Source organism: Carassius auratus, chromosome 16 (assembly GCF_003368295.1).
Source record: "Carassius auratus strain Wakin chromosome 16, ASM336829v1, whole genome shotgun sequence".
NCBI lineage: Eukaryota > Metazoa > Chordata > Actinopteri > Cypriniformes > Cyprinidae > Carassius > Carassius auratus.
In genome coordinates, this window is record NC_039258.1 from 23147506 (window position 1) to 23160971 (window position 13466).

The following is a 13466-nucleotide window of genomic DNA, read 5'->3' on the forward strand; positions in this document are numbered from 1 at the left end:
CTTACTAACTATTAATAAGCAGCAAATTAAGAATTTATTGAGAAAAATGTCATAGTTAATAGTTAATAAAGTGTTACCAAAGTATAATTTCATTTTCCCCCAACACTGCATATTTCTATATTTTAAAGGTTTTATATTTAAAATGTTAGTCATATATTAAGCCATTGTAAGGCCAGTGTAAATGCATTCATGACACCTCTGAGCTACATTAAACATTTTGTGTAAATGCACCTAAATGCTGCTTCTGTGCCATATCTGATTGCATTCTTTGCAGTGAATGGGTGCCATAAGAAAGAGAATTCAAACAGCTGATAAAAATCACATTGATGAGACACTGATGCAATGCTACATTTCTACCAATCTGATGAAGAAACAAGCTCAGCTACATCTCAGATGGCCTAATTTTCAACCATTCCTTTTAATAAGGTTTATTTAAGGGTGCACAGAGTTTGAATATTTGTGTTTTGTAAAGGCTTTCCACCATTACTGCAGAGTCAGTCAGAGCCGATGCTGATGATTTGATCAATACAGCATCACAGCAACAATAAAGACCATCGTGTAATTATTAAGTGTAAATATCAGACTGTTTTCATCTGGTTTATTGCTTGCGATAGCAGCATTTGTTCTTGCCTCACCAGCTCCACATACATAATTGCTTCAATAACACTCAGAACATTCATCTAAAAGACTCTAACAAAACATGGTTTAAGTCTTACCGAATGCCATGAGACATTAATAACATGAAGTGATCTATGTGTTTTCTGTTAAAGTCTTCACAGAGCTGTATGTAAGAAGCCAGTGAAAAGCTCACAAGTCATATTAATTCCTGAACGTGCTCCAGCGGCCTCGTCTGACTCCATCTGGAAACAATAGCACATGAAGAAGAAGAAAAAGCTCTGACTCAGCGTCAGCAATCTGCATATCTGCTTCCTACATCCAAGACAGAAAGACAACACAGCCTGTAATGTGATGGCAATGTGACATGCATCATGTTCAATAAGAACTGCCATTTAAAACAAACCCTGCATCCACTCTTCAGTATAACGATTACATCCATCTACTGCTGCTGTACTACAAATGCAAATACTGTAAAAGATGGAAGTCATTTGTGCGAAGCAGCTCTCTTCAAACCCCACATGTGCCGCATCTCTCCATCAGACCAAAGACAGATTTACAGTTCTTGGCAGTCGAGCTGTTGCTAAAATCGTCGTGCGAAGAGAGCTGACGTTGTTAAACGTGACACTTCTTACAGATCATTAAACTAGTTTAATTGGCATTTTGTTTTCCTCCAAAATAATAAAACCCAAACACATAACAGTGCTGTGAAGGCATAATTAAACACAAAAATAACCAATCGTGCAACTATACCCGAAGATGAACAGGAACATAAAAAACGTATGTTACAGCAAAAGAGCATTCTGGTATACTGCAGTATTGTTAATAAATAAGAGAATGAATATCAATCATACAAAAGCGCTGAATCATTGTCATGTTAATTAGAAAACCTGTTATGCAACAGCTGCTCGGCTGCCATTAATATCAACATATAGCACCAAACATGACTGTAGCTCTACTACATGACGCCATATTCTCCACAGTGAGATGCATTGAGCCCATGTTCATGGAAAAACACAACACATGTCCATGCATCTGGACACATGGATTTAGTCTAGCCTATATCCAGAGCCACACTCGGTGAAACACTGTGAAAGGAGTCTTTGCACCCTCGCTGACATGCTGTTGCCTCCAGAGGGCTTCGGCGATGATGTCATTTCCTGAAGAGAGCGGCACACTGACAGTCTCGCTGGCAGTGTCATTCTCCAGACAAGTCGCTCTGAGTCTTTAGTATTGTCTTTGTGTTCAGTATGAGGGCATGGCTCCGCTCCATCCAGGGCTCAGAAGTCAAACATCTCGAGAAGTTCTTACGGGTTCGTGTGCGAGCAGGACTTGCAGCATTGCTTCCCATAGAACTTGTGGTTGCAAACGCCATGCTGCGGCACCAGATAACACCAGCTGAAATTATCCTTACAGACCAAATCTGCACAGAGAAACACCGATGTTACACAGAAGTATGGGATACATGTCTGTCACACTTCAGCTTACTAATAGTCAGTAAGGGAGTTGTTAGGTTTAGTCTGTTGTGAGAGTAGTTTGTGATATCCGGTTCAGGAATGAATCATTCGATGTAACCGGATCTTTTTGAACCAGTTCACCAAATCAAACTGAGTCGTTTTACACGGTTCGCATCTCTAATACGCATTAATCCACAAATGACTTAAGCTGTTAACTTTTTTAATGTGGCTGACACTCCCTCTGAGTTCAAACAAACCAATATCCCGGAGTAATGCATGTACTCAAACAGTACACTGACTGAACTGCTGTGAAGAGAGAACTGAAGATGAACACCGAGCCGAGCCAGATAACGATCAAAAGACTGACTCGGTCACGAGTGAAGAACCGGTTGCATCGGTGTTCGGATCACCAGTAGTTCTTTCGGACAGTTCGATTCAATAAACCAGTTGAAGAAAACGGTTCACTGGTTCTTTTGCGCTCGACGTAATGGCGTCATTGGCGATGATTGGCCTTGAAGGGGGAAGTCGTGGCCTAATGGTTAGAGGGTTGGACTCCCAATCGAAGGGTTGTGAGTTCTAGTCTCGGGCCGGACGGGATTGTAGGTGGGGGGAGTGCATGTACAGTTCTCTCTCCCCCTTCAATACCATGACTTAGGTGCCCTTGAGCAAGGCACTGAACCCCCAACTGCTCCCCGGGCAGCATAAATGTGCTCCGGGTGTGTGCTCACAGTGTGTGTGTGTGTGTGTTCACTGCTCTGTGTGTGTGCATTTCGGATGGGTTAAATGCAGAGCACAAATTCTGAGTATGGGTCACCATACTTGGCTGAATGTCACTTCACTTAATGGTTAATGGTTGATTCAAGCCTTCGGTTTACCCGCTCTCATAACACTAGCACAGAATCAATCACCAAAAGAATCAGTTCAGTTCAGACGCTCTGTGTCGGTCTGCTTCACGCTGAATCACACATGCGCAGTATCATCAGCTCCTCGGTTCACGAATCGGACGCGTCTGACAGAAACGGTTCTTGACTCGAGTCAGTCTGTTGTTCGTTATCTGGCTCGGCTCGGTGTTCATCTTCAGTTCTCTCTTCACAGCAGTTCAGTCAGTGTACTGTTTGAGTACATGCATTACTCCGGGATATTGGTTTGTTTTAACTCAGAGGGATTGTCAGCCACATTAAAAAAAGTTAACAGCTTAAGTTTAAGCTTAAGTCATTTGTGGATTAATGCGTATTGGAGACGCGAAACATTTAAAATGATTCAGTTCGATTTGGTGAACTGGTTCAAAAAGATTCGGGTTACATCGAATGATTCGTTCTCGAACCGGATATCACAAACTGCTTTGTTTTGAACTCTCTCACAACAGACACGGAAGAGAAGACAATACTGAATAAAGTCGTAGTTTTTGCTATTTGTGGACCAAAATGTATTTTCGATGCTTCAAAATATTCTAACGGACCCTCTGATGTCACATGGACTACTTTGATGATGTTTTTCTTACCTTTCTGGACATGGACAGTAGAGCTGAAGATCTTTGCCCGAACCCGACGGGTTCGGTCGGGTTCGGGCTTAATTTCTATCATCTTATGCGGGCTCAGGTCGGGCTCGGGCTTGCGCTCCGGTTTGCGAGGTAAACGAGCAGTCATGTGATGTGTTTCGATTAGCAAGAGAAAGATGTGAAAATGAATGCTGAGCAGGTGTAAAGGAGGCTTGCCTCTGGTGATTACGTTTTGGTTGCACCAGCAACTAAAGCAAACTCTGAGGTGTGGAAAAGTTTTGACCTTGTTTATAATGAGAATAATGAGTGAATAATGACGCACCATCAGTGAGCGCAGGAACGCGCTGAAGACATCTACAGTGGATTAAATCATTTTCCTCCACAAAAACATGTAAACCTAGCCTAATCTCTGTGAGTAAAGGTTTTTCAAATGATAACTAAATATTCATTGAGTCTTAAATGCATAATATTGACAGAGTATTTACGCTAATGTTGGCATTATTCTTTTATTAAATAAAGCAAATCCGGCGGAGCCTTTATCTTAATTTCGTTATTGCCAAATACCCATCTTAATTGAAAATTTATCTTAATTTAATGTTTTTTTAAATGACTAGTTTTTATTGGTGCGTTGGTCTATTTATAGGTTAAATGAGCCTATGTCTAGAATGCTGAGATGTTACGATGTGACACAGGACTTTTTTTATTTCTTTATTCCAACTTCCAAGTGGTCTAGTCTATGTTAGTTATGAGTAAATTATGTTAAAACATGAATAAATTGCTCATTGTTGGCAGAAGGCAAAAGAGCTGTGTGCGTGCGCACATTTGAATAATGTCGGGCTGTAAACGGGTTCGGGCTTTAAAAAAGCTGTCAATAAAAAAAAAAAAAACTTGTCGGGCTCGGGCCGAAACCTGTCTGGCTCGGGTCCTGTCGGGCCTAACTTTTAAGGCCCGATTACAGCTCTAATGGACAGTATACCGTACACACAGCTTCAATGGAGGGACTGAGAGCTCTCGGACTAAATCTAAAATATCTTAAACTGTGTTCTGAAGATAAAAGGAGGTCTTACATGTTTGGAACGACATGAGGGTTATGAGTTATTAATTACATAATTTTGATTATTGGGTGAACTAACCCTTTAATATGTGCTTTATAAAGACAAATAAACAGCCAATATCCAAGTAATACGCATGCTAACGAGCAAATAGTTAGAACCCAGGAGAATTGGTCTCTAAATTAAAGTGTTACCAACAAGGGCTTTGTGCATTTTGACCATTTCATTTCAACTGATTTGTAAATCACAATAAATAATAAATAAAAATAAATAATTTTTATATTTAACTTTAATTCATTTTCATTATAGTTTTAGCAATTTTAGTACTTATAGGCGTAGTACTTATTTTTAGCTTAATCTCCAAGGCATTTATTTTTCAATTAAGTTTTTATGGTATTTTTGATCTAATTTTTTATTTCAGATTTCAACCATATACAGTATGTGTGTGTGTGTGTGTGTGTGTGTGTGTGTGTGTTTGTGTGTGTGTGTGTGTGTGTGTGTGTGTTTGTGTGTGTGTGTGTGTGTGTGTGTGTGACCCTGGAGCACCAAAGCAGTCTTAAGCCTCTGGGGTATATTTGTAGCAATAGCCAAAATATTGTATGGATCAAAATTATTTTTCTCTGATTACATAACCAGTATTATGTCATCATATCATGTCCCAGCTCACGACAGACCTTTCTTCTGTGGCTGAGGGCAGAATGCAGTGTTGCAGGCCTGGGACATCACAGGCTTCTTGTGCGGGACACAGCCGGAGGAGGGACGTCCGTGAAGGAGACACTGCACGGAGCGCACCTGAACACCTCCTCCACACGACACCGTGCACTGCAGACCAACACAAAACATTAGGGATGTAACCATATCATCAATATCGCCATAGCAAAACTCTCTCCGTATTATCATGGTCACATTACGACATGAAACGATAGGTCTTCCGGGCAAAAAGAGTGGTTTTGCATTTTTGTAAGGATGTTTTCACTGAATTTGGAGTTTTCTGTCAAAATAAAAGCTCTACTGCCATTTCCATCAAAGTAAAAGCATGAAAGGGCATTATGAATTCCTGACCGCTAGCAGTTTAAAGCCAATCCAAATTCAAAATATCTCTTTCAAGTGTAGAAATCAGGAAATAAGTATTGTAATTTTTCTACAGAAGTGTAAAGCAAGTGAAATTAAGTGCTGGGAGTACATGTGAGACCACACTCAAGAGTGTGAAAGTGTTAAAATAGGAGTGTTAAATTAACACTGAAGCAGATTTAAAGTTAATGAGGTAATTAAGTGATTAATTGAGTGATGATTGACCATTATTGATGAGACCTGATGTTAACATGCAGAATCAACAAAGATGAAAATCACAATTTTTATGTCACCATTATAGTGGTCAGTGTTTGGTTTAGTTGTGCTCTTGAGCCTTAGATTTTAAAAGTCAGATTTGGTTTGGCTGTTACAACTGAATTGTAACAAATAGACAAGAAAAAATCAAAACATGGGCATATGACCAGAATCACCAAACCCATCTAAAGCCTAAATGGATTTGATTGACCTCATTGAGTTCAACTCTCTGATTGTACAGTTCCCACTAACTAAAAGTATTTCTTGAAAGTTGTTCTGATAATAAAAAAAGCTTGTTTTAGGCACACACACACATACATCAAAAATCAGTGTAGGAATTTCAACAACGCGGTTATAAACAGCATATTCAGAAAAAACAGATCAACTCTACTAAATGTTTCAGAGGTTGATTCTTGATGTTTGCATGTCTAAAGATAGACTCTTTTGAAAGATTTTTGAACAAACAACTTTTAAGAAATTCCTCAGATTGTATTTACAATGCTGGAAATACATTGTTGAACAATAATAGGGCTGCAATAATCAACAATGTAACTTTAACTCAGTAATTTTTAATGAGCCAAAAAGAATACACATCACACCTCAGTTTATCAATTTGCACTGGCTTCCAGTAGCTGCTCGCATAAAATTCAAGGCATTGATGTTTGCCTACAAAACTACCACTGGCTCTGCACCCATTTACCTAAATTTATTATTTCAGACTTATGTGCCTCTAGAAGCTTGCATTCTGCAAGTGAACGTCGCTTGATTGTGCCATCCCAAAGAAGCACAAAGTCACTTTTACGGACTTTTAAATTAAATGTTCCCTTCTGGTGGAATGACCTCCCCATCTCAATCCGAGCAGCTGAGTCCTTAGCCATCTTCAAGAATCGGCTTAAAACACATCTCTTCCATCTTTATTTGACCCTCGAACTTTAACACTCACTATTCTAATTCTATTCTTAAAAACATCTAACTACCTTTCTAATCTTTTTGTATTCTATTTTCTTTTCATTTATTATGCAATTGTATATGTATGTGTGTATGTGTAAAGACCTCTAACTAGCTTGCTCTATTCTTTTATTTTTTTATTCTATCTGTTTTTCTTTTTATTTATTATATTAGTTAAAATCCCATGCTACGTGTACTGTGTTAACCTAACTGAGACTTGTTATAACACTTATATATCATTGCTCTTTTTGTTGTTTTTGATGGCTTCCACTGTCTTCATCTGTAAGTCGCTTTGGATAAAAGTGTCTGCTAAATGAATAAATGTAATGCAATGTAATGTAAATGTAATTCAGGAAAAACAATACTCTTTGCTTGTCCATCAGTTTTATAACTCAGTTATAACAGCCAATTAAAATCTGACTTTAACATTTTAGGAGGCAAGAGCCCAACTCAATCAAACACTGACCACTATAATGGTGACCTAAAAATAGTGATTTTAATCTTTGTTGATTCTGCATGTTAACATCAGGTCTCGTCAATAATGGCCAATCATCACTCAATTAATCACTTAATTATCTCATTAACATTAAATCTGCTTCAATTAATTCAATTAATTTAACACTCCTATTTTAACACTTTCACACTCTTGAGTGTTGTCTCACATGTACTCCCAGATGAGTTCATTTCACTCTGATTTTTTTTGCTTTGTGAAATATTAATTTCATTTATTTTACAGTGCAATTGTTTTGTAATATTTGGCTATAACCAGGGCCACTGATGGCCAAATGGGTGCCCTAAGCAGGACTGTATTGTTGTGCCCCCTTCCTCAAATATGATGATGGAAAAAAAAAAAACACCTACTTGGAGGGTGAAAATAGAACTTTAATCAAATAAAAAAGTAAATTAATACATTTTATTATTTACAAATTACAATTGTAGCTTATGACATTTACCTTTGGCTATAACTTTATTATGACTCATTTATTTTATAGTCTCAAACATTCAGAAATCATGCAAAATGAAATTAAGCAGTTTTACTATGATAAAACCATGGTTTATTTTTGTAAGGGTTGTGATATGTGAAGTTTTTTTTTTTTTTTTAAGAAATTATAAAGGCTGTGTCATCTATAGCAAAAAGGTGGCCAAACCTGAAAGATTAAGTAAATATTTGAATGAAATGTTTGGTCAGTAGCCTAAACAAGGATTTGATTGTCCTGTAAGTGTAACAGCAGCAATCACATGACATTTGGCTCCCTATTTGCCTACATTATGCATTTTATTTATTTTTGTTATTTTTAACCAATCATTATTGCCTCGTATTTTTATATAATGCATTTTAAGTAATTTTAAAGACTATTGATGGCTTAGGTCTGTTTTTATAGCAACAACAACAACAAAACAAAAAAATACAGTATATTAATACTTATTTGGGTCCCACTTTATATTAGGTGGCCTTAACTACTATGTACTTACATAAAAAAAAAAAGTACAATGTACTTACTGTGTTCATATTGTATTGTCAAACACTTTTGCTGCTATTGAGGTGGGATGGGGTAAGGTTAGGGAGAGGGTTGGAGGTATGGGTAAGTTTAAGGGTGGGTTAAGGTGTAAAGTATGGGTCAACAGTGTAATTATAAATGTAATTACAGAAATTAAATACAGATGTAATTACATGTAGTTTTTTAATATAAGTACAATGTAAAAACATGTATGTACACAATAAGTACATTGTACTAAATTATTAATTAAAATGTAAGTACATAGTAGTTAAGGCCACTTAATATAAAGTGGGTCCCTTATTTGTAAATTATTAACAAAATTAATTAACAAAATTAAGTAACAAAACCATGGTTAATTTGCAGTTACCATGGCTACAAGTACGATGATTTGGGGTGTTTTAGTTAAAACCATGGGTCATTTTTGGGTAGCACTTTATTTTAGAGTCCTGTTCCTCATGTACATACTATGTACTTATAATAGTAATTACAATAACCATGTAATAACTAGGTACTAACCCTTAACCTACCCCTAAACCTAACCCTACCCCATGTAGTTACCTTGTGTTACCAGAACTTTCTTAGATAAATACACTGTAAGTACACTATAAGTACATGTTAGTACACGTACTGTTAAATAAAGTCCAACCCATTTTTGTAAGAGAACCTGAAAAAAAAAAACAAAAAAAAACTTCCACAACAATGTGCCTGAAACTGATAAACGGGCCTTGTTTTTACCTAAATGATTTATAATTTATTTGAATATATATAAAAAATGTATAAGGTGTGCATTTTAGCTGACATCTAAATGGACACATTACAATTGTTTTATGACTGCAAGTATTTCTCATCAAATGATGTTGAGCTTCATATTTGCTTTTGAGCCCATGTGAAAAAGTAGCATAATTTACATATGATTTACAGTTTTAATAAATATCAAACATTCAATTCAATTGTGCATTATAGCTGTCACCTAGATTAACAATTACAGTTGATTTTATGACCGTAAGTCATTCTCCTCAAATGCTACTTACGATAAAAAAGTGTATACCAATATCGCATGTAACTTTAGACACGGTCCCTAAATTTGAGACTCTCAAACATCGTTTTTTTTTACTTTCTTTAGTTGTCTTTTCTCTGCGCCGGATTGCTGATGTCCTTTACCTGGGCATAGATGTCCATCCATCAATTATGAACATTTAGCCGCAAACATGAGGTGCGAGCGGTCACGAGCGCGGATGGGAAAATGGAGCATGTTTTTTTTTCACTGTCCCTACGCAGACAGTGTACTCTACATATAGGGAGCGGTGGTACTGGCTATTACTGTCATTGTTGTTATGTTGAATGTAATGAAGACTGAGACAGTTTAGGCAAGTTAATTCACTTACTTTTCTCTGACTCAAGTTAATATCATGGGTCAGAGCTCTTAATTTTGAACTCTCAAAGTGCATTAGATGGAACAATTTAACTTTAAAATGTACAACATTAACCCCCCCATCCCCCTCAACACAACATCAAGTGCCTTTGCAGAGCTCATGGCCGAGGGAAGACCTGCCTGAGACCACGGGGAGGAGTACCAGTCCACTCTGCTCTGAGGACAGTCTGACAGGACACAGGTTCTCTGGAGATCCATGGAGGGTTTGGGCACATGCTGACACTTTCTGGCTGACAATTCTCTGTATTTTCCTGCGACATCCTTCTCTGCGCACTTCACAACACGAAGCTGAAGGCCCTTACCACAGGACACTGAACACTGAAGAGAGACAGAGAGAACATCACACGTCTGTGCATCAGAAAATGTGCTTAAGATCATGGGCTCAATTTTCTGAAAATGCATGAATTTATATATATAATGAATGCAGTGGCAGTTAAGCATCTGCCAAATAGCATTTACACATTTATGCATTCAGCAGATGCTTTCAAACAAAGTTTAGTTTAGGGACCAATTCTCACTATTAACTAGTTGTTTATTAGCATGCATATTTCTAACATATTGGTACTTATAAAGCACATATAAATGCCTTATTCCACATGAACATATTTCAGATCCTTTAATCCTTAAACCCCATACCTAAACTTAACAGCTACCTTACTGAATATTATAAGCAGAAATTAGGAGTTTATTAAGGAAAAAGTCATAGCTAATAGAGACAATTGGTCCCTAAAAGACCAGTTATTTTTTGCAAGTGCACTTGTTTAGTGTTGGTTTAGGGTTGTGAAGTGGTTATGCAGTGATGGAAAAGGAGTCTAAAGCTGTTTCTTGAATGTTGTGATGGTTTCAGAAGTCCAGGTGAAGGTTTGCAGCTCGTGTGCCATGTTGTAAAGGAACAAGGTGTACCAATTGTTTAAAAATGTAACACGTGCTGTAGCTGTACACTTAAAAAATTCACATTAGTTGAGAAAATGTAAAAAAAAAAAAAAAAAAAAAAAAAAACCTTGAAGTAAGACTTTTTGAGTTCTCTCAATAATAGTTTTTAACCTCTTCTCAGTAAAGATACTTTGGTTAGCCAGTGTAAATTTGTTTGTTCATGCAATACTAATTGCCTTATTTTGCTATTAGAAACAAACAAACAAACAAACAAATTTTTGTCGTAGAGGTAATTTTTTATTTTTTTTTTCTGCTTCCTGGAAGATAAAAGAATGTGGAAAAAGTCACCACACTACCAAAATTATGTTTGTTTACGAACGACAAACCTTAAAGACTAAGATATCCAGAAAATAGATATAAGTGGTTGAACATTATCTAGCCTAAAAAATAGACACACAAACCTCAAGAAAGGTGGCAATCAACAAATATAGCTGCAAGCAGCGATGTCGGGCTCAAGCCATCAGTGCAACGCCACCCCGGTGGCATCAGGATAACTGTGCCCAGCGGGCATAAGCATTTACAGTAACCCTCTGACAATCAGTTTTAAGGGATGCGGCAGTTAAAGGGTTAATCCGACCAATCTAGACTTTGAAATCACATACACAGAACAATATATATAACTTTAGTAACACTTTATTTTAATATTTATAAAAAATGTATAAGGTGTGCATTGTAGCTGACACCTATATGAACACATTACAATTGTTTTGTGACTGCAAGTCTTTCTTCTCAAATGCTATTGAGCTTCAAATTTGCATTTGAGCCCATGTGAAAAAGTAGCATAATTTACATATGACTTACAGTTTGTTGTAATAAATATCAAACATTCAATTTAATTGTGCATTATAGCTGTCACCTAGATGAACAATTACAGTTGTTTTTATGACTGTAAGTCATTCTCTTCAAATGCTACTGACGTTAGAAAAGTGTATAACAATATCACATGTAACTTTAGAGACCGATCCTAAATTTGAGACTCTAGAAAGTCCAATGTCAAGACAACTTTATGCCTGTTTTATTTTCTTTAGTTTTCTTTTCTCTGTGCCGGATTGCTGATGTCCTATACCCAGGCATAGATGTCCATCCATCAATTACGAACATTCAGCCGCAAACATGAGGTGTGAGCGGTCGCGAGTGTGGATGGGAGAATGGCGCATGTTTTTTTGTTTTTTTTGTTTTTTGAGCAACTGGGATGGTGCCCCCTCTGGGAGTTGGTGCCCTACGAAGGCTGCATACTATGTTATACTGCATAATGTTAACAAATTAGACATTATTTTACAGTGTTACCAAATCCTTAAATAATGTATTAGTGTTTTGTAATGATTTTAATGACCTATAAGCATTTGTGAAATAGTTTTGCTTGCATTGCAGCTTTATCTGTCAGTTGAAGAGTTTTACTGTTACATCCATGAGATTAATAAATGTCATGTCACGTCACAGGTTGTCATAGGTCAGTATCAAATGAGTTTGAAATAATTTTTTGCAGCACAAATTAGGGTTCTTAGGATGTTGTTAAATCCTTAAAACTGACAGAAAAGGATAAGGCCTAAGAGATTTCTTAACCTGTAATGTAAGGAAAAAACACCACCATTAGCAACAACAAAAACAATAACAATTTAAAATACAATTTTTTTTTTCCTGATTATTAAAGGGATGATTAGGTCTCCCTCTCTCTCTCTCTGCCAGACAGCCCCTCCCTACAGTCCACACACACTGTCACAGTCACCAACCCCCTCACACTCCCCCTCCCTCTCCCCCTCACTTCCCTCACACAGACAGGGTGGCCAGAGTGAGATCATGTCAGTTGAGAAGTCTGACAGTTTTTTAATTTTCTTTTATCCATACAGTGTTGTAAAGTCGTGAAACTATGCATATTTCCTCAGAATGATTTGATCTTTGTATAAAAAAATGCTTTGAAGTGTTTGGAAGCTGCAATTTAAACATACAAGACAATTAATGTTTCCCTTTTTACTGTCATTTCAAAAATTCACCACGACAAAACCGTTCAAGCTAACCAAAATCCGTTCGCAATTTAAGTTCCTCAATGGTTTTTCTTCATGTAGACAAAGTTTGGTGTGTATAGTGTACTTCCCCTGTGAGGAGTATGCATTAATTCACAACTGTAAAATCTCAAAAATACACATTCAAATCAAAATAGCCGACTTCCTGTTGATCGTAGCTTATGACTGTGAATTAGAAAGTTGTCCGTCTTGATTAGAACAATTTATGTACCAAGTTTTGTGTCTGTAGCTAAAACTAACCCCCCCACTTTTGACAAAAGGTGGCGCTATAGCGTGCCTCCTTCACGCCCTTTTAAAAGCTTTTGCCATTGTCTAGCTATCAATAATACCGATATGTATTTTGAGTTTCATGTAAGTCTGAGCTTGTTGTCTGCCTCAAACTCACCATAACAGAACATTCAAGTTTGACACGTTGCCATGGCAACGCCATATTAGATATCAATATCCCCACAACAGATTTACATCGGCCGTGTTTTGTCATTATTCTGATGAAGTTTTAAGGAAATCGAGTAAAAATAAGATGCTAAATTCAAAACATTTTGAAAATGACTCACTTCCTGCTGCCAGTTGGTGGCGCTATAACGTTGACTCTTAATAGTCACATATATACGATCTGTATCATACAACGAACAAACCAATGAAGTTTGATCAAATTCAGGAAATGTATGTGGACGTTATTAGACAT

The 13466-nt window shown here is 37.0% G+C and overlaps 1 protein-coding gene across 1 annotated transcript in view; it reads right to left on the reverse strand.

Moving 5' to 3' along the window:
* Positions 1-584: 584 nt before the first annotated feature.
* LOC113116579 (A disintegrin and metalloproteinase with thrombospondin motifs 16) overlaps positions 585-13466 on the reverse strand; it is a 108111-nt gene continuing 95229 nt past the window's right edge. Inside the window, exons 21-23 of the mRNA XM_026284820.1 lie at positions 9948-10145; positions 5297-5444; positions 585-2038 (exon numbers count right to left, since the gene is read on the reverse strand). Coding sequence (XP_026140605.1) covers positions 1923-2038; positions 5297-5444; positions 9948-10145 — 462 coding nt within the window. The 3' untranslated portion in view covers positions 585-1922. The remainder of the gene's footprint in view (positions 2039-5296; positions 5445-9947; positions 10146-13466) is intronic.